This window comes from Marmota monax, unplaced genomic scaffold (genome assembly GCF_021218885.2).
Source record: "Marmota monax isolate L192 unplaced genomic scaffold, Marmota_monax_Labrador192_F-V1.1 WCK01_AAM20220418_F8-fsc00069, whole genome shotgun sequence".
Classification (NCBI taxonomy): Eukaryota; Metazoa; Chordata; class Mammalia; order Rodentia; family Sciuridae; genus Marmota; species Marmota monax.
The window spans coordinates 2,322,236-2,345,163 of record NW_026695243.1 but is presented as its reverse complement, the minus strand read 5'-3'; the positions used below and the strand labels follow the sequence as shown (position 1 = coordinate 2,345,163).

General features: G+C 35.0%; 1 protein-coding gene across 3 annotated transcripts in view; it reads right to left on the bottom strand.

Annotated features, from left to right (window-relative positions):
• Window positions 1–5,477: 5,477 nt before the first annotated feature.
• The window catches only part of Erp44 (endoplasmic reticulum protein 44), a 79,699-nt gene continuing 62,248 nt past the window's right edge, over window positions 5,478–22,928 (bottom strand). For all 3 annotated transcript variants that reach the window (XM_046457236.2, XM_046457238.2, XM_046457237.2), the window contains 2 exons: window positions 8,271–8,373; window positions 5,478–6,061 (listed from right to left, as the gene is read on the bottom strand). In XM_046457236.2, coding sequence (XP_046313192.1) covers window positions 5,960–6,061; window positions 8,271–8,373 — 205 coding nt within the window. In that variant the 3' untranslated portion in view covers window positions 5,478–5,959. The remainder of the gene's footprint in view (window positions 6,062–8,270; window positions 8,374–22,928) is intronic.

Genomic DNA, 22,928 nt, shown 5'->3' with positions numbered 1-22,928 from the left:
TTTTTAAAGAGTAAGTTATTGCAAAGGCGGTATAATGACAGCTGTCTGGTAGCAGGTAAATCTTTTTCAACTTTATTAGCATTGATATCCAAACATAAAAATATATAACATCTAGTTAGGCACAGGATACTAATTATGCAAATCCAGGTTGTCTGCTGTCCTAGTGAAGGTGTTACCCATCTCCCCACTTATCTTTCACTGTCACGTGTCCTGGTCTGGATGAAAAATTACATGGGCACTCTGGTTATAAGGGCAATGACAGTTAAGTGTGGAGTTACAAAAAAAAAAAAAAAAGGAAAAAAAAGCATCTGTTATCTCTTTTAAAGAAATTTACACTTCTAGGTTCAAAATTAAAACATTCCAATCTTAGTTGGGACTTCTGCATGTGGTTATTTTGAAGAACCAGAAAACAGATATGTACCAGATATGATAGATAGGAATGTACTAGAATGAGCTTTGGAAAATGTGTAAAATTGAAGGGATAAAGTCGGAATCTAGAAGCTACAGACCAGGGAATTTCCCTTTGAATTCTACAAAATTTCTGAAATGTACTGTTAAGTTTTACATCAGAAAGCCATGCTCATTATGAAGTCAGAACTGATGCCCTCTTCTACTTCCCTCACTGTGTGCATAGCCAGGGGATGCTATGTTTTACTCTCCTTCCTGGACAGTGGTTAGAGCAAGAAAACAAAGCACCAGCCTACCAAGATTGAAGGATAAATCCTACCTGGGCAAGTTTACACAGTGCACCAAGATTGTGGGCATACGGCTTCCTTTGTCAGGGTTATCCTGACATGTAAAATACACAGGACACATCAGATAGGCAAGTACGTGACCTTTTATCTAAGTGGTAAGAGTTTGGAGAAAGGACAGGTCAGCAATACCTAGCATATATTACTACTGTCAAACAGGATAGGGATAGCTCTCCTAATACTGTTCTCCTGGAGGAGAGGAGCCTGCTGCAGGTAGGAAATAGGGCTTTCTGTTCCTAGTCAAGAAACCACTTCCTCTAGGAAGGCTCCTGATTCTCAAGGCTGTACACACCTCCATGTTCCTTATAGCTAACTCACATCACAGCATTATAACCTTCTATCACAATCCCCTTGTTCCTCATCAATGCTCCTTCACTCAGCTTCCAGCTCCATGATGGTAGGGGCAGTCTCTTGTTAACAGTTGACTCTTTAGCCTGGCAACAGTAATCAATGCTTACTGAATGGGTTTTATAAAGAACACATGCCATTTTTGTCAACTCATTGTATTTTGTCCTTCCATGAAGCTGAGGGACTAAACAAGTGGTCAGGTCTACTTTAGAATGTGCAGTTCATGAGAAATTTCCTAGCACTTCTACAGAACTCTATCGCCCAAGAGGGCACTTGCACATCATCTTAACAATTATGTATCCTTAGGTTGGTGTACTGTGCAATATTTTATTCTAGACAAAACTCTGAGGATCCCAAAATCAGTTTAGGATGTAAGATTGAAGGTGACAGGATTCACCCAAACACATTTGAGACAACTGACAAAATTGTCAGATAATTGAGGTTTGCATATTAGTTAGCAGAGTCCATTTCATTATGGTAGTAATTTCTTGTCCCTTAGTTGTTCCTTCACTTGTTATTTTTCTTTCTCATCAGAGATTTCCTGAGCACTTTCAATATACCAAGTTACTGGACATACAAAGACTAGGTTTCTGTTTTCTGTAATAACTTGCATTCACATGTGATAAAGAAAAGGGATATGTGTACTTCCAACTTCTAAACCACATAAAGGGCTGTGAGATCACAGTGAGTGACAATTGCCCTAACACTGAAGGATGAATTTGATAGGCAAGATTGAAGGAGAGTATTTTACAGTCATTTGTAAATTGACTTTTCTTTAAGAGTCCAAACCCCATTGTCTAAGGGCAGGGCAACCTTTCCCCAATGTGAGGGAACTTCGATGCTGGGCTGGGTTTGAGTCATCAGCACATGTATTCATATAGTTTTCTATTCTGAATCAAGTACAACTAAATAACCTGGAAAATAACTTTAAACCTGAAAAAAGCTGGTAACTTTGGTCACCTATATTCTGAGTAAAATGTTCACAATATGATATTTATGACATAGTGAATTAGTAAAAAGTCTCAAATATAGAAATATTTTATAAATATAGTTTTATTACTTGGAATACATACAAAAATTCAAACACAGCTAAAAACAATTGCTAAGCAGAGGTCCTATCCAACCTGTTTTAATGAACACATACGTCAATTATATTCAGCATTTAAACAACTTAAGTCCTGAAACAACTTACTGTCTGCAGGGCCTTTAAATATGGGGTTTAAAAATTGGTTACACCTATTTAAATTTTTCCTCAAAATACAGACTATTAACATTACAGTTTGATTCATGAGTTTTTATTTTAGAAAAATAGCTAAAGCCATTAACTATAACTATTTTGGAAACTGGAACACTATTTGCCCATTTCCAGTCTTCTGTCACCTTATATTCTCCATGGTTTCTCAAAAATTCCCAATAATTGCTAACAGAAAGCATTTGCAACTTCCGGTAGCTCTCTGGGATATAGAAGCGTGGGTCTAACAGTCTTGAAATCATTTAAGGTGGCAAGGTTTTTTTTCTTTTTCTACTTCCAATTTTTGCAATTTTATGTCACTTTATTTTTGCCCAACCAGACTCTCTTTGTCAAAGAAAAAAAAATTGAGTTATTCTGCTTTTCCTGATTGTCGATCCATTACGCTACTTTATCCATTCTTCTCTTTGCCTTGACTCAGGTTTAAAAAAAAAAAAGCCTTCTTGGCAACTTTAGCATTTTCTATAAATTTAAGCTTATTCTGAGCTTTACCCTTTCAAACACTGTTTTATATTTCATGCTCCTCTTTGTAGCTTTTATCATGCCAGTTCCCCTTCTTCTGCACATGATTTTTGACAACCTGACTTCATCAGAGAGCTCTCTGTATTTTTGATGCCTATTCTCTATCTTCCTCTCTAAGTTCATTTAACTTAAAAAACTTTTTTTTAGAATGTCATCTAAAGAAAATTTTCATCTTTTGCTGGTGCCCTCTCATGACTGGTACAATTTTTTAAAAAAACTGGAAAAGGAAGCTGGCAGAGAAGCAGAAAGACAAGCTTCTGGTTTGCTACTCAACTGTGCTATTCAGTCTGGTCTTGCGCCCTCACCCCCACAGCCTGGACACAAGTCAACTAGGAATCTTCTACTGTAACATTCTCTGATTCAGAGGGAAGTCTGAATTATGTAATACTCTTTCTCAACCCTAAATATGAACATACTTCCCTAAGACCTGCTAACAGATCTCTACTACAATACACACACAGTACAACCCCCTTATTTGCCATACAAGGCCTTCTGTGATCAGCTCCATTTCCTTCTCCCATCTTCTTCATTTCCTTCCAACCTCTACTGCACTTAGCCCTCCTATAAGAACTTCTTGTGTTCTCTAATGAACTTGACTGTTTCATACCTTTGCTCACATTATTCCATCTGTCTAGATCCCTATCTCCTGAAAGTTATCTCAATAAAATCTTGGGAACTCAGTGCTCCTTTATGCCAGCCAGGTTAACCCCTATTTTCTTCTACCTTTACACCTGTTACAGATGTTATTTACACATCCATCTGAATGACACGACTGTAAGGAACACAATTATGCCTTATCCATCTTTGTATCCTTCTCACATATTATAGTACCAAAAACCTGACCTTGAATATACATTTATTTATGCCTCCCATAACTTCTTCAGATCCTAGTTTGATTCCTGGAATCTGGACATGCCGGCCCTTCAAATTTACACTGTTCCTGGACCCAAGTCTTCTCCAAGCAAAACAGCCTTCACATTTATGTTTCAAAATTTAAAATCCTAAGCTATCCTTTCATGGAATGCTCCTGAGCATGTTAATAGCTTTTTATAAAACTGGGCATCAAGTCCTGATGAATGCTGGGCATTCTCAGGGATACAAAAATTACCCAAGGTCACTTTGCTTCTCATTCATTTAATAAGCATTTGATGATGAATGCTAAGTATCCAGAAATGCTAGGCACTAAAGATACATAAAATTCAGTATTCTTGTCGTCAATGGCTTCAGTCTAGAGAAGACAATGACAGTGGCAGGGCTAGATCCCAAGTCCAACAGGTATGAAGCTAAAGAATGCATCTTCAAATCCAATCACTTTCTTAATAACTATTACCCTAGATCACGTTGAACATGTGCTCCTTGAGGCTTTTTCATAATAAATACTCTAAAGCCATCTCTCTGCAACCCAATACTTGAGTGCTATCTTTTATTATTTTTTCAAACCTAACTACAGGATTACGACTTAATCAACTTAACTGCATGTGCTGGCTTTTGGTCTTGTATGTTAGCTTGTTGTTGTACCTAAGAATTTTCATCCTGACCTTCTCAGATCTGGCCTATCCTCTGACTTGAACACTGCAATTCTGACTTCATTCAAGTTATTAATTAAAAACAATGAAGAGGAAGGAGCTAAGGCCCAAACTCTACCTATTTTCCTAATAAAGTATTCTAAACATGCCACTTATCACTTCATTGACATTGATTATTGTGAACAAAACTACGGAAAGTAAGAATAAATCATGCATAACTAAGAGTTCTAGACTGATTTTAAAAATAACAATTATTAAATATCCATTATAAATATTCATTTTATTTTCAAAGGATTGAAAGATGTTACATATATTACATACTACATATAATGGCACATGTCAACCTTTTAAGCTTAAAAATAATCTTTCCCCAAACTGGGATTGATTCATACCCCAAGTAGAAAATGACCCTTAGCCTATAGCACCAACCCAGGCCCAGAGGAAAGCCAATTTTGGACCTGTCTGTCCTCTGGCCATGGGATTCCTGAATGACACCAAGGGTCCTCTCCCTCTAGTTTTTCTCCCTGGCAGTATTGAGGCCTGGCACAGGGACCATCTAACTGTACACTGCAGGCCTGGGAAATCAGGGAATATAGAGGGGGGAGGATCCTCCAACAAATTTACAATGGGAAAAAATTAAATGTACATGTTCTTATTGTCTTTTCTATACAGCTATAATAAGACTCTACAAGACAGAAGGAGGCTTAAAATTACTGAAATACAATTTCTATGCTGGTTTTCTTTTAGGAAACTGAAGTCTTATGATAAGAGGAGCCTTAAGAGTTATCTAGTTCAATACTATTAACCTGCTCCACAGTATCTTCCCTTCCCAGATTCAGGTATAATTCATTCAAAGTTTTAAATGCCATCCATATGCTGCTTTCTCAGACAAAGACACAGAAATTTAATAATACTTTCATTTTCTTTTTCTTAATTCATAAGGACAATTTCTGCCAAATGTTCTGGCTTATGGCTCTCCTCCTCTTCATAGTATGTTTAAGTTACACATTAAAAATTAAAAAAAATACCACTATGGAATTTTCATAAGCAACATCCAACCAATCAGTAAAACACAGTACACAGTGTGAAAATTTTAATTTATTCCCCTCCCAAGTATCCAGAATATATACCCCTTTAGCTTTCAGAAATTTGATAATGAAAATACCAACAGAATTGATCATATGAAAGGAAAAGAAAGAAAAGCACATATTTAAATAGGAAACATCCCTAAGTCCTCCCTAACCTATAGTGCAAGTTAATGGTATGTATCTGGCAATGTTACTGTTCACTTGATTTATAAAAATTGTACAGGACAGAATTAAAGCGGAGAGAGGCCTCTGGTTTTTATTTATTTTTTTAACCCTAGCAGATTTTTAAAAAGAGGCTATATTAAATGACAATGTATTTTGAGTCAGGGGGAGGGGAAAAAATTAAAAACCCAAAACTTCTTTCAGTTTATTCAAAATAAAAATACACATAGAATTATGAAAATATAGGTTTACTATTTCCACCACGTAAGTTGATGTTGCTGTTGAAAGGCTTGCAAATTGTCTTTCAAGTTTTTAAAGCTCATCTCGATCCCTCAATAAAGTATACCTATATTCGCTGGGTGCTAGCTTCTGGAAGGAGCTCTCAGGTGGACTGCTTGCTATATCCTGGACTTGCTACAAAAGAAAAAAAATGAGACATTTTTGTATCATTATACTTTATGGAGTTGAAATATTTAAATAGGAGTATTAGATGAATGGTGGTTGCCTTATAATTCTTTCCTTATTAATCAATAAAAGATAGCAAGTGTGCCAAAGACAAGAGTTAAGTGTGAAGCCTTGATTTCCTCATGTAAATGTCCTTACTCAGATTCTCTCTATAGGATGCACAACCTGAGGTTGGCCCAACCTATCCCTCTTACAAAGGACTGCTAAGAGAATGGAAGGCACCTACTCTGCAGATCTTATTTATCAGTTACTCAGATACCAGAAATTATTCAAAGCTTGGTTTAAATAGGGAGTGAAAAATATACAATACTGAAAGAAATTAATTTCTGTAGTATTTGTATACCAGTAGAAAACCAAAATATATGGTGAAACTGGAACAGTGACTTCCAAGAATTATAAAGAAAAGGCAGTGTAGTCTGACCCTTATCTCCTCATTGTGAGCCCCTCAAGAGCAGGCCTGAATGTCACCACTTTAACATCCCCTATAATGAACATGGGCACATAGTGCATATATTACACACTATACATATTAGCACACTGTCATTGAAACACAAAGCAAGGTGTCTACAAACTTACCATTTGACTTCCTGATATTCTACTTCCCTAGTACATTTAAAATTTTTGCTGAGATACATGTTTACATTAATTAAGTTTAAGTTATGTTACTATAAAACAAACATTTACAGTATTCAGTGCCCCTCCGGGTATTAGTATACAAAGGTAAATTAAAAAAATACAGGAGTTCATTGTCTAATGGAGAAGCAGAAACACATGGTAGGACACTACAATAATGGTAAACCACCTCTTTCCTAATCTGATAGAATGCTAAGCAGGTCTTTTCTGAGAAAAAGAATCACCTTTGAGTTATACTGCCAGTAACAAGTTTGTCTCCTTCTATTTATCAAAGAAAAGTCTAATCTCATTTTTCAAGGAAAAAACATGTCATCAGATTCCCAAAGAGAACTCTTAACTCTGAACCTAATCTGTCTCTTAAATAAAGTAAAGTTCATTTTTCACAAATGGAGGTTCTTTGGGCAAAATAGTGGATTTAAGTCATAGACATATAAAATAGAAGGGATTTTGGTACATGGCATTTTCCCCTCTTAGTTTCATGGTATTAGACATTCTATAAACCAGAACATATCAAAATGCAAATTTAGTGCTGTTTAGTAAAGCAGGGACAAAGAAATAAATAACTTGTAAGAGAAGTTACAAAGTAGAAAGAGTAAAATTCTCAGGTTATATGTATATATATATGTGTGTGTGTGTGTGTGTATTTAAATATATTTTTTTCTTTTTCTTTTCTTTATTTTTGGGGATACAGTGAATTGAACCTAAGGGTGCTTAACCACTGAGCCACATCCCCAGCCCTTTATATTTTGAGACAGGACCTTGCTAAGTTGTTAAGGCTGGCTTTAAACTTGTGATCCTCCTTTCTCAGCCTCCAAAGTCACTAGGTTTCCAAGTGTATGCTACCACACCTGACTAAACATATTTTAACTAAGAATTTGTATATGCAAATAAAAGAAAACATTTTTATAAACAGTCGTGAAGCATTCTAAATCTCAAATAGGAAAGCTACATTAAACCATAAGTTTTGAGCATTATCAATACTGTACTCTAAAATCATTTGGTTAAGAATAGCAAAAATCATTGCTTTCTTTATAGTATGTTCAATCTTCTAGACACAGGAAGGCTTGAATAATCACTAGAATCCACTGACTTCAGTGATTTATCTGCTCCTAGTTCCTACTTTTATCTGAAGCCAACTGTATTTAACCCTTTTGCAGTAGTTTTCTGCAGAGGTCATAATCAAACCACCTTAGTTGAAATGATCAAGAAACTATGGTAATATTCCACATTTCTGAAGTCGTATTTTTAATGATTTAAAAAATATCTTTGTTTATTTTTATGTGGTGCTGAGGATTGAACCCAGTGCCTCACACACGCTAGGCAAGCGCTCTACCACTGAGTTATAACCGCAGCCCTGAAGCCCTAAGATTTTTAAAAGTAATTTGAAAGTAGCACAATTTGTATATTTTCTAGGGTATATTCAGAATTTCTTTGCACAGAATTCAGGAGTTGAAACTCAAGCCAACTCAGGAACTTCAGATCCTCTCTGAAAGAGTTCTCATTGGGAAACAAGCAGGAGTCCTACCTCTCCTGGGGCTGTGTCAGTTGGGTCAGGTCCATGATGGAATTCTCTGTGCAGTTTTCCAGAATGTAAATCAAACACAAATTGCTTGAGTTTTCCAGGAATTCTAAAACCAAAATAAAATAAAAATACCTTAAACTGGCAAAACACTCTTACCTCTATTTTACCAATCTCACAATATTAAAAAAAAAAAAAAAACTTAAAAAAATTTTTTACCAACAATCCCATCAATCCCACCATACTATTACAGGACAGGTATATGTCAATATGGTTGTAAACATGGCATCTAAATACTCAGTTTTATATTCTAATTCTTGTACTTGTTTCATAGATATTTTTCTATGCTTAATTTTTTTTGGGGGGTGGTACCAGGGATTAAACTCAGGGGTACTTAACCACTGAACAACATCACCAGCCTTTGTTTCTTTTTTCTTTTGAGACAGGGTCTTGCTAGATTGCTGAGGCTGCTTTGAACTTGTGATCTTCCTTCTCAGGCTCCCTAGCTGCTAGAATTACAAGCATGAGCCACTGTGCCCAGCTCTAGGCCTATCATTTTAACAGACACATTGTAAGCTGTCAAAATGCTATACCCAAACTTACTTAACCACACTATTTATGACTAGACATTTATATAGTTTTCTTAATTTTATATATATATATATATATATATATATATATATATATACACACACATATATAAACATATTTTCTTTATCCATTCATCTACTGAAGGGCTTCTAGGTTGGTTCCACAGTTCAGCTACTGTGAATTGTGCTGCTAATATATAAACATTGATGTGGCTTTGTCCCTGTCATATGCTGTTTTTAAGTCCTTTGGGTATAGACCGACGAGTGGGATAGCTGGGTCAAATGGTGGTTCCATTCCCATCTTACATACTCCATACTGCTTTCCAGATTGGCTGTACCAATTTGCAGTCCCACCAGCAATGTATGAGTGTGCCTTTTTCCCCACATCCTCGCCAACAGTTATTATTGTTTGTGTTCTTAATAGCTGCCACTCTGGACTGGAGTAAGATGAAATCGTAGAGTGGTTTTGATTTGCATTTCTCTAATTGCTAGAGATGTAGAACATTTTTTCATATATTTGTTGATTGTGTATTATCTTCTGAGAGGTGTCTGTTCAGTTCCTTGGCCCATTTATTAATTGGGCTATTTGTTTTTTTGGTGTTTAGCTTTTTGAGTTCTTTATATACCCTAGAGATTAGTGTTCTATCTGATGTGTGAGTGGTAAAAATTTGCTCCCAAGATATAGGCTCTCTATTCACCTCACAGATTGTTTCTTTTGCTGAGAAGAAGCTTTTTAGTTTGAGTCTATCCCATTTATTGATTCTTGGTTTTAATTCATGTCCTATAGGAGTATTATTAAGGAAGCTGGGGCCTAATCCAACATGATGGAGATTTGGGCATACTTTTTTATTTTAATACGCGCAGTGTCTCTGCATTAATTCCTAGGTCCTTGAGTTGAGTTTTGTGCATGGTGAGATAGGAGTTTAATTTCATTTTGTTGCATATGGATTTCCAATTTTCCCAGCACCATTTGTTGAAGAAGCTATCTTTTCTCCATGAATGTTTCTGGCACCTTTGTCTAATATAACTGTTATTATGTGGGTTAGTCTCTATGACCTCTATTCTGTACTATTGGTCTACCAGTCTATTTTGGTGCCAATATCATGCTGTTTTTGTTACTATTGCTCTGTAGTATAGTTTAAGTCTGGTGTGGTAATACCACCTGCTTCACTCTTCTTGCTAAAGGATTGCTTTAGCTATTCTGGATCTTCAGTAAATGAATGGATAAAGAAAATGTGGTATATATACACAACGGAATATTACTCAGCAATAAAAGAGAATAAAATCATGACATTTGCAGATAAATGAATGGAATTGGAGAATATAATGCTAAGTGAAGTCAGCCAATTCCAAAAAACCAAATGCCAAATGTTTTCTCTGATATAAGGAAGCTGACTCATAGTGGGGTTGGGAGGGGGAGCATGGGAGAATCAGAGGAACTCTAGATAGAGCAAAGGGGTGGGATGATCAGAGAGGGGGCATGGGGTAAAAAAGATGGTGGAAGGAGATGGATCTCATTATCCTAAGTACATGTATAAAGACATGAATGGTGTGAATATACTTTGTACACAGCCAGAGATATGAAAATTATGCTCTATATGTGTAATATGAATTGTAATGCATTCTGCTGTCATATATAACAAATTAGAATAAAAAAAGAAAAAATATACATATACACAAATAACTTAAAAACCTAGGTCCTGCAAAATCATATTAAAAATAACAGGGCTCAAGGAAAAACTAATGTTAGGAGCTAACCACTTAAAAGCACGCAGTCTTGCAACCAGAGTACAAACAGCCTACAACAAAAATGCTGGCATCACTCAACCTCCACCATCACTTGAACCAAGTGCCCCTTGTAACCTTATCCTGGAGCTAATGAGTCCTCTTTAGAAATGCAGGTCCTTGAAGGCATTCACTGCCAGTAAGAATCAGTTTCATAAAATTAATATGAACCAAGTGTAGTATTGTCACATTTTTTCATGTAACCTCACTGGACAGTTTAAAAGCAAAACACTGGGGCTGGGGTTGTGGCTCAGTGGCAGAGCACTTGCCTGGCATGTGTGAGGCCCTGAATTCCACCCTCAGCACCACATATAAATAAATAAAAAATAAATAAAAGCCCATTGACAACTTAAAAAAAAAAGGCAAAGTACTTCTCAGAGCCATTAGCCAACTTTTTTTCCACTAGAAAGGCACTTCTGCACGATTTTCAGTTATTTTGTTTTATTTTGGAGGTCTTCATCAATCCCTAAAAGTCTTTAACTGTGAAAAAAGTTTAATCTCATGGTTTCAAAACATTCTGAGGAAAATGACAGATGAACCAATACAACTCCACTATGACCATTATTCCCTTAATCACCAATCATGTATAAGCAAATTTACAGCACAGAGACCTGCACTGTGGCAGAACAGACCATAATTAATTAAGCAGACTTATATGAGGCTTTCTTCTTTGTAATTATTTGAGTTACAGCTGATAAACTAGGATTGCTGTGTTAAAGAATAAGAACTTTTGACAAAGTGTGGGCAAATCATACCTAAAAAACATAAGTCAATTTCTGCTATTTGCTGAAGTATTTGTTCTCTGAAGTTCTGCCAGCATGGTTGTTTATTTTTTTTTAAACTATTTTTTTTTTTTTTTTGGCTAATTTGGTTGAGTAAAACGTACCTGCATTTTAATTTCTATGTCTTCAAAAAACTAAGTATTTTCTTTCCATTGTTTGTTTCAATTTATATTTCTGCTTATATGAATTATCTACCTTGTACTGAGATCTTGATACTTTTAAAAATTCGTTATATACTTAAGCAGAAACACTGCGCTTCACATCTCTGACAAGAATTAAAATGGAGGTCCACACATACTATCATTCCTTGGGTAGAACTGACTCTTTAAATCATTTTTTGGTAGCAAAGAATAGCTGGCTTGTGTTGACATTACCAGTTTCATTTTCTTTTTATCCTCTCTTGAGGTCCTGGAAGTGCTGTTTCTCCCCTTCAATAACTCCCACTGAGATGTACCAACCAATAACTTCATTGTACAGCCATTTTGGCTCCCCACTAGCTCCAATGCAACCGAGACCAGCAGGTGCCAAATGCACAGTTTACAAATACAAATGACTGTCAGGTAGCTGTATTGACAGGCTGCCTTTGAAAGGTTCTCTGGTGTTGAAGTAATTGCACATGCACCAGAGATAAACATTGAGAGAGGATCAATTTAAATTTAATCTGACATCATCTACTGTCACCCACAGTAAAGTGCTGAAATAATATCTATAGAAACGCAAATGGTCTACAATGTTTAAGATGGAGGTCCTACTAGTTTGGTTTCATAAGGGCCAAAGACTATCACAACTAATACAGTATGAATTGCATTTGCTAGTTTAGAAATAATTCATGAATGATTAAATCTTAAATGTGACAAATCTGTAGAGAACATGCAAGACAGATTTTCCCTAACTTGATTTTTCTCCTCTTGTCAACAGATTAAAGAATTGTGAGCAAGAGGCAACAACAAGGGAGATCCAATGAATCTGAACTGATGTACAGAAAAAGGGATTGCAAAAGGGCTCTTATCTAGCACCTGGCCAGAAATTATCCATCATTATTAAGAAGTAATAATCAGTGAGACAACAATAAATGGTCAAGAAAACAAAGTGGTAATCTGCTAAAAGATCCTTACCATAGTCAGCAAAATTATATTTTTGCACTTTAGGGCACAATTTTCCTAACAAGGACACCTAAGTGTTCACTTCCATCCTCCACTTTTCCATTGTTTACAACTCTTTATTTTTAGATGAGGTAGAACACAGTGAAACACACAACTGTTAAATGTATGACTAGGCTTTGATACATGCATAGAAGGTACGAGCTATTTTTTTATTGTTTAAAAAAATTATACAGTAGATAATGTACTTTTTTTCAATCTAAGTTCTATAAGCTTTAACATATACCTAGCATTTTGTTACCACCTCCACAAACCAGATAAGAACAATTCCATCCTTTGTAAAGTCAGACCTTCCCCTTTCCCCTAACTCTTAGCAATTACTAATCTGTCTTCTGTTCCTACAATGTTATATACATGCAATCATATAACATATAATCATAAGAAGGGCTTTCTTCCCTTAGCACACTACTTTATATAAAGTATTCATTCATTCTATTGCTGAATAGTATTTCATTGATATAAAATAATTGTTTGTTCATTTACCCACTTCAGGTGATCATGAACAATGCTACTACAAACAGATGTGCATACATTTTTGTGTGTGAATTTTATTCCTCTAAAATAAATACTGGGTCAAATGGTAAGTATATGTTTAACTTGTTAAAGAAACTGCCAAACGTTTTTCTAGAGTGACTATATCATTTGCAATCTCACCAGCAAGGTCTGAGAATTCCAGTGGGTCCGCATCCTAATGAACACTTAGCATTATTACTATTTCAATCAAGGCATTCTAAAGAAATACAACAGCATCTCACTGCAGTTCTAACTTGGATGTCTCTAATGACTAATGGTGCTGAGCTTCTTATGTATTTATTTGCTATCTGTATATCTTCTTTACATTCGAACGATCTTTCATTATACATAAATTAAAAATGAAAGTTTTTAATTTAATGAAAATCCAATTTATCAATTTTTCTTTTATGAATAGTGTTTTTGATACTCTAGGAACTCTGCTTAATGTCAAGTCATGACAGTTCTCCTATGTTTAATCCTAAGAGTTTTCTAGCTTAGTCTTTTATACTCGTGTCTATGATCAATTTTAAGTTGATTATTCCTGAAAGAAAATTCTTCTTTGGTATGAGGATGTTCAACTGGTGCAGCATCCTTTGTTAAAAGACTGTCCTTTCTCCTCTGAATTGCCTTTGAACCATTAAAAAAAAAAATTACCAAATTATGTCTCTATTTCTAGATTATTCTGTCCCATACAATGTACCTATTCTTTCATCCATATTACACTGTCTTAATTACTTTAGTATTTATCATGTCTTAGAATCAAAATCCACCAACTTTGTTTCTTTTTCAAAACTGTTTTGGCTTTTGTAGTGTTACCTTTCCATATAAATTTTAGAATTAGCTTGTCTAAATCTACAAAGAATCTAGCTGAAATTCTGACTAGGCTTATATTAGGTCTATATAGGTCAATCCGGGGACAAAAGACAACTGCACTGAGTCTTTCGATCCATAAACACAATATATCACATCATTCATTTTGGTTTTGGATTTCTTTCATAAGTATTCTGTAGTTTCTAGCATACAGATAACTGCACATATTTTATCAGATTTAGTAGGTAGGATTTTTTTTTCCCTTCTTTTGGAACTATTATAAATGGAACTTAATCTTTGTTTTATAATTGTCCATTGTTAATAAAGAGAAATATAAGTTTTTTAAAATTGACTTTGTATCCTGCTAAAATAATATCACTTCTAAGCTCTAGCTTTTTAGTAGACTTGTTGGTAATTTCTAAATAGACAATTATGTCATCCTCAAAGAATCTGATTTTTATTTTTTTCTAGTATGCTTTTTATTGATTTTGTTTTATTGTACTTACTAGGCCTTCTGGCACAATACTGAATAGGAATGGTAGTTTTCAACCTTAAGAAAAGCATTCAGTCTTTCACTATTGAATATTAGGTATGGGTTATTTATAGATGCCCTTTGTAAGATAGTGGAAGTTTTCTTTTTTTTTTTAAAACTCCCTAATTCCCCTACCCCATGGTAAACACCACTCATTTCACTTCTCACTTCTAGGAGTTCAAGTGTTATACACTCTCATAATGTGAAATCATGTAATATTTGTCTGTGACTGGCTTTTTTCACTTAATATAACGTCTTTCAGGTTCATCAATGTTGTCAAAAATACCAGGATCTCTTATTCACTGTGTATATATACACCATATTTTCTTCATCTATTCATCAGGTCATGTAACTAAGGCTGATTCCATATCTTAGTTATCATGAATAATGAGGCAATGAACATGGGAGTGTGGACACCTCTTTGAATTACTGATTTTGTTTCCTTTGGATATATAACCAGAGGTGCAATTGCTGGATCATAGGGCTTTTTTTTTTTTTTTTTTTTTTTTAAGGATACTTCATACTTATACTATACTTCATACCATTAATGACTATACTAATTTATATTCCCTTTTCTCTATGCTAGCACTTGTTGTCTTTGTGAAAACAGCTGTTCTAACAGATGTGAAGTCAATGTCTCCATGTAGTTTTAATTTCCATTTTCTTGATAACTTGTTTTGAGAATATTTTTTTCATATCTGTTGGCCACTTCTATGTCTTCATTTGACAATGTTCAGATCCTTTGCTCACTTGTTAATCAGGTTGTTTTCTAATTACTGTGTTCCTCAGATATTTTGGATATTAATCATTTATCAGGTATGTGGTTTGCAGATATTATGTCCTATTTCATAGGCTGTCTCTTCATTCTGTAAGTTGTTTGCTGTACAAACAGCTCTTTATATTGATGCAATCCCACTTGTCTCTGTCTTTGCTGCCTGTGCTTTTAGGGTGATATACACAAAACTGTTGCCTGGGCCAATGTAATGGAGCTTTCCCCCTATATTTCTTCTAGTAATTTTACAGTTCAGGTCCTAAGTCTTCAATCTATTTCAAGTTGATGTTTGTGTATGGTGTGATATAAAGGTCTACATTCATTCTTCTTCTTATGGATATCTAGTTTCCTTCTACTTTTCCCAGCACCATTTATTGAACAGAGTGCCCTTGCCACCACTGTGTGCTGTTAGCACCTGTTAAAAAATTCAACTGACCACAAATGAGCAGATTTATTTCTGGGTTTTCTGTTCTCTTTCATTGTTCTATGTCTGTTTTCATGCAAGTACCATGCTATTTTGATTATTACAGCTCTAGAGTATATTTTGAAGCCAAGTAGTGTGATACCTATGGCATTTTGGTTTTTGCTCAAGATTGCTTTGTCTACTCAAGATCTTTTGTTGTTTTCTCTATTTCTGGGGGGAAAAGTCATTGGAATTTTGGTAGGAACTGCATAAAATCTATACGTTGTTTGGGGTACATTTTTCATTTTAACATTATTAATTCTAATCCACAATCATCAGATATCCTCCCATTTCACTGTGTCATCTTTGATTTTGTTCAGCAATATTTTATAGTTTTCAATTCACTAGTCTATCATCACCTTCTTTTTCTTTTTTCATTTTTCTGTTTTGTTTTTGTTTTGCAGAACTACAAACTGAACCTAGAAGTGCTCTACCATCACTGAGCTACAACCCCATCCCCATCCCTTTTTAAATACGCACACACACATACGCACACACACACATATAAGAGACACGGTCTTACTAATTTAGCAGGCTGGCCTTAAATTTGTGATCCTTCTGCCTCAGTATCTGGAGCTGCTGGGATTACAGGTATGTGCCATCACACCTGGCTCTCTTCTTTCTCTTATCAATTGCTCTGGCTAGGACTTCCAGTACTACATGGAATAGAAGTAGTGAGAAGAAGTATCCTTGTCTTAATCCTAATCCTAGAGGAAAAGAAAAGCTTTCGACTTTTCACCATGGAGTAGAATCTTTACTATGAGCTAGTTGTACACGAGCTTTATTATTTATTACACTGAGGTATATTCTTTGCAAACCTAATTTGGTGAGCATTTTTATCTTGAGAGAATGTTAAGTTCTGTTGAATAGTTTTCTGCATCTACTGAGATGATCTGGTTCTCATCTTTCATCCTGTTAATGTAGTATATCACAATTATTAATTTATTTTGTTGAACTATCTCCCCTTCCAACCCAGGTTTAAATCCTACTAGATTATGGCAAATGAACCTTTTAATGCCCTGTTGAATTTAGTTTGCTAGGATTCTGAGAAGAATTTTTGTATCTAAGTTCATCAAGGATACTACTGGTCTATAATTTTCTTTTCTTGCAGTGTCCTTGTCTGGCTTTGATACCATGGACTGCTGGCCCCACAAAATGAGTTTGGAAGCTTTTACTCCTCAATTTTTGGGAAGAGTTTCAGAAGGACTGGCATTACTTCTTCTTTAAATGTTTGGCAAAACTCAGTAATGAAGTCATTGTTTTTGTTGTTGTTTTTAAACGGGAGACTTTTTACTAATGATTCAATTTCCTTACTTTTTATTAGCCTGATGGGATATTCTATTTGTTCATGTTTTAGTCTTGTATGGATCTAGGAATGAGCCTATTTCTTCTGGTTATCCTTATAAGTTTCCTTATATTCCTAGTTTGCTGGGCTTTTTTTTTTAGTGCTGGGGATGTGGCTCAATCGGTAATGCGATTGCCTGGCATGCGTGCGGCCTGGGTTTGATCCTTAGCACCACATACAAAGATGTTGTGTCTGCCGAAAACTAAAAAGAAAATATTAAAAAATTCTCTCTCTCTCTCTAAAAAAGAAAAAGTTTTCAGAACTCTATTTCCTAAAGTATTTTAAAAAAATTAAATAAATCAGAAATAAATGTTGCATTTTTTAAAAAAAATTTTTCTTCATCTACCATGTGATCATGTGATTTTTCCTATTTGTTCATTAATAAGCTGAAATATGAATGTTTTTTTAAAATATATTTTTTAGATATATGGACCTTTATTTTATTCATTTATTTATATGTGGTGCTGAGAATTGACCCCAGTGCCTCACACATGCTAGGCAAGTGCTCTACCACTGAGCCACAGCTTCAGCCCTGAATTATGAATATTAAATCTGCCTTTTATGCTTTCGATAAAGTCCAGTAGGTTGTGACATGTTATCTTTTTTATATAGTATCGAATTTAGTTTCCCAACATTACGTGATAATTTTTAATCAACTTATAAATAGCACAGTACAAACTTATTGAATGTATTATGGTGTAAGACACACCATAATTTTGCCACTCAGGATGTTTAAACTCTTTCAATTTCAGATTTCTGGTTCATAAAACAAGAATGACAGCTTTATTCAACTTTGTTGCATTTTTTTAATAGTCTGACAGACTTGGGTTTGAATATATATATATTATTATCTTTAATCATAATGGCTAGCACTTCATTCATCAGATGCTTTTCATATATATATATATATATATATATACACACACACACACACATACATATATATATATATATATACACACACACACACACACACACACACACACATATTCACTTAATGCTTACAATCCTCTGAAGTAGACATCATGACAGTTTCCAAGGCATTGAGGTGCCAAGTAAATTGCCCAAGGTGATATAGGTAGTAGGTAACAGGATGGAATTCAAGCCTAAGCAGTCTGTGCCAACAGTTTTAGTTCTTTACCATTATGCTATATTGCTTCTTTACTCCAATTACTAAATTTCTCAGAGATTTGTTTATTAAGAAGTGGAGATATTACCTGACACATACACTGTATAAGTTAAGGCTAGTACATTGTCTGGCTATTAGCACTTGATGTCCATTTTGCTGTCAGGACAAATAAGATAAAATATATCAAGCATCCCTAATCTGAAAATGCAAAAATTGAGATGCTTTAAAATCTGAAACATTTTGAGTATCATATCGGCATTTAAAAAGTTTGGATTTTGGAGCGTTCTAGATTTCAAATTTTTGGATAAAGAATGCCCAACCTGCATAAGATCATATCATCTGCAAACAGGGATAATTTAACTTATTCCTCAGATTTGAAATGACTTATAAAATACAAATCACTAATATGCAGATAATAAGTGTCAGTTGTGTGATAAGTATAAGAGAATAAGAATGAGAATGGTATTTAGGGATGGGGCCACTGTATTATCCAGTGGCTGACAAAAGGCATATTCAGAAAAACAAAATGAACAGGAGAGGTAGCAATGGTAGGATAAATGAGTAACTTATAAATATTACTACAGTTCCAGATGTGAAGACACAAGTGTTCAAAGTACTCAAACTCTTAGTATTGTAATAAGCAACTAAACTAAAAGCAAATTAATCAGAACATTTATTGAATGCCTACTAATCTGTAACAAAGTGATCCATATAACAAGAGATAATAATAAAAATATAAGATAAACAAAACGTGCCTTTTAAGAAATTCTATCAGTACCTATTTTTTTTCCACTTAAGAAAACCCTCAGAATGGGGCGTGGAGTGGGGGTGGAGGAAGGGTATATTAGGTGATGAACACAAACTAAATTCTCAAGAGTTAGAAGAGGTCTTCATATTACAGTTTCAATGCAATCTGCATCAAAATACCAATGACAGTCTTCCCAGAACAAGATAAAACAGTTCTTTTTTTTTTTTCCTTTATTTTGTTTATTTATTTTTATGTGGTGCTGAGGATAGAACCCAGTGCCTCACACGTGTGAGGCAAGTGTTCAACCAATGAACCACAACACCAGCCCCAAGATAAAACAGTTCTAAAGCTCATCTGGAAGGGAAAAAAAAAAAAAAAAACCTAGAAAAGCCAAAGCAATTCTAAACCAAAATAGGCAATGCTAGAGGCATCATCAAATTATATTGCAGAACTATAGTAACAAAAACTGCATGGTACGGGCATAAAAGCAGATACAAAGACCAATGGTACAGAAGAGAAGACAGAGAGACAAACCCACACAGATACAATCATCTGATCCTTAACAAAATAGCCAAAAACAAACATTAGAGAAAACAGACTTTTAAACAAATGGTGTTGGGAAAACTGATTAACCATATGTAGAATGGGACTTGATTCTTTCTCTGTCACCCTGCACAAAAGTCAACTCAAAATGAATCAAAGATCTAGGAATTAAACCAGAAACTATGCAACCCCTAGAAGAAAATGCAGGGCCAACACTCAACAGGTGCTGGCAACGACTTTCTCAATAAGACCCCCTAAAGCTCAGGAAATGATACCAAGAATTAATAAATGGGATGCATCACATTAAAAGGCTTCAGCACAGCAAAGGAAACAAGAATGTGAAGAGAGAACCTACAGAATTGGAGAAAAATCTCTGCTAGCTACTCTTCTGACAAACAATTATTATTGAGAATATATAAAGAACTCAAAATCACCCCCCAAACTTCAAGTTACCAATTAATAAATAGGCAAATGAACTAAATAAATACTTCTCAAAAGAAATACAAATGACCAACAAATATTTATGGAAAAAAAACAACATTCAAACACTAGTAGCAATTAGGAAAATGAAACCAAAACTACATTTTTCAGCTGACTCTAGTTAGAATGCAAGCCGTCAAGAATACAAAATAATAAATGCTGGATAAGGTGAAGAAAAAGAAATACTTTTACACTGTTGGTGAGATTACAAATCAGTAATAACCACTATGGAATCAGTATGGAGGTTCCTCAAAAGACCAGGAATGGAACCACTACATGACCCACCTAAATGTCTCCTCAGTTTTTATCCAAAAGAAATAAAGTCAGCATACTATAGCATACAAGCATGCCCATGTTTTTTTGAAGCCCTATTCACAACAGCCAAAACTGTGGAACAAGCCGAGGTGTTCATCAATGGATGAATGGACAAAGAAAATGTGGGGCTGGGGCTCAGTGGTGGAGCACTCATCTGGCACATGTGGGCACTGGTTTCGATCCTTAGAACCATGTAAAAGTGAAATAAAGATATTGTGTGTCCACCTACAACTAAAAAATAAATATTTTTTAAAAAGAAAATGTAGGATGGAATATGAATATATAAATATGATTGTCTGTGCATGAAATTTGAGAACATTATGTTAAAGCAAAATAAGCCATACTCAGAAAGTCAAGGATTATATGCTTTCTCTCATATGTGGAAGTTAGAAAAGAAAAAGGAAAAGAAAGGTGAGTGGGGAGACCTCATGAAAATCAAAGGGACATCCACAGATAAAAGGAACCAGCGGGAGGGAGGAGGATAGAGAAAGGGAAATCACTGGGGATTGATACTAGCCAAATTGTATTGTTACAGTGTGTGCATGTATGAACATGTAAGAAAAAATTCCATCACTATGTACAATTATAATGTACCAATAAAAATATGAAAAAAAAAGTTAAAAACAGGCCTTTGGGGCTGGGGATATAGCTCAGTTGGTAGAGTGCTTGCCTTTCATGCACAAGGCCCTGGGTTCAATCCTCAGCACCACAAAATAAACAAACAAACAAATAAATAAATAAAAATAAAAAAATCTTCTTTTGTGTTATACATAAAAAAAAAAAAAAAAAAAACCAGGCCTTAATGATAAATTGACTTGAATTTCTTCTTCTACCTATTCTGAGTTCTTTGTAACTCCAATTTCTGGCTTGCTCTCTCAGAGGTCAAAGAAGCAGGTTAATTTGTCACAATGGATAACCAAACTGCTGTATTAGTAAGATACCTGTCCCCTACCACCTCATTTTAATTTTGCTGCCCTTTTCCAATTTGCTCATCACAAACTCCTGCTGCCATTAACATAGCCAATAAGCTATAGCAAACTTCCCAGACTGATTAGTTGGAAGAATTATAAGAATAATTTTACAGTGATTCAGTAATTTGGGAAAAATGACCTACAGCCCAGAGGTAGGGAACTCATTATCATTAGAGTAACCTATCACATTTTAGGATGGTTCTGACAGTAACAAAAATCTTCCCATCAGGTACTACTTGACCTGGAATCTGTCCTATTGTTGCTGTTTCTCCTATCACTTAGACTCCAGAAATAGTTAAGAACTGTTTTAGCTGTCTGGCCATAATTGTTAAAATTTTTTTCTTTAAGTTTTCAGCAGTCTCACACAATATCCCATCATCTATTCTTCTCTCAGGGCTATAGAACACTCCTATACCTGACTATAAGTTCAGAAATTATCTCCAATCTTTTCCTATCTCCATATAAAACCTTCATTTAGATTTGGCAGGAAACCAATCTGTTCAAACAATACCAAAAAACAAACAAACAAACAAACAAAAACCATCAAGGATTCATAGAGCTGTGATCTAGTTCCAGGTACTAGTAGGTAGTGGCTTTTCAAAATTCTTCCACATGCATACTGACACTGCCTTTTACAGGTGCTGAAAATGTCACTGTTTTCATGCAATGTCATGGATTTAGAACTTTGGGATTCAATATACTCTGTGAACCCTAGCTTTATTACTAATTAGTTGTGATGCCTTATAAGTTACTTTGCTTTACTGAGCCTAATTTCTCTGAAACAAAGAAGAGGTAAACATAGAACAGTGGTAACCACCTCTACCTCCCAATGCCCACCTCTGTCAAGGGAGCAGACTCTGCCCCATAAATCCACTTCTTCACCACAATCATACTTCCTCTAGATGACCCCCAGATATTCTGAGTTACTAAGGAAAAGTAATTATAATAATATATGGAAACTGCTTATCATTTAAGCCTTAATTACCATGCAGCACAATAACTTATATAAGCCATTAAATGTATCAGCCTCAATTTACTACACGTTTTATTCGATTTTAACATTAACAACTGTTCACATAGGTTTAGTTTGTAGCTCACACAGAATGTACCTCTTCACAATTTAAAAATAAATGATCGAGGGAACAGTGTCTAGAGGGGAAATCAGTCACCTAAGGGAGAAAATTAAAGAAGCAATTTATTTTTTGAAAACTTAAAATATATACCAGGTGCAGTGGCACACACCTGTAATCCCAGTGACTCAGGAGGCTGAAGCAGGAAGATTTCAAGACCAACCTCAGGAACTTAGGGTGTCCCTAAGTTAGACCCTATTTCAATATAAACATTAAAAAAGGGCTGGGGATGTGGCTCAGTGGTTCAGCAACCTTGGTACCAAAACTAAAAATCATATGCTTTGCCCATTTTCTATTAAGCTATTTCCTTTACTGTGCATGTTTTTTAGTTTAATATAATTTAATTTGTTTCTTTTTACTTTTGCTCTCTCTGCTTTTAGAATCATATCCACAAAATCATGAAGCTTCCCCCCACATTTTCTTCAAGTGGTTTTAGTTTTCAGGCTTTATGTTTTGTCTTTAATCGATTTTGATGTGATGTTTCTGTACTGTACAACATGAGGATCTAATTTCATTCTCGTGCAATATGGATACCCAGTATTTCCCAACATTTCCCAGCACCATTATTGAGCAGATGGTCTTTTCCTCACTGTGTA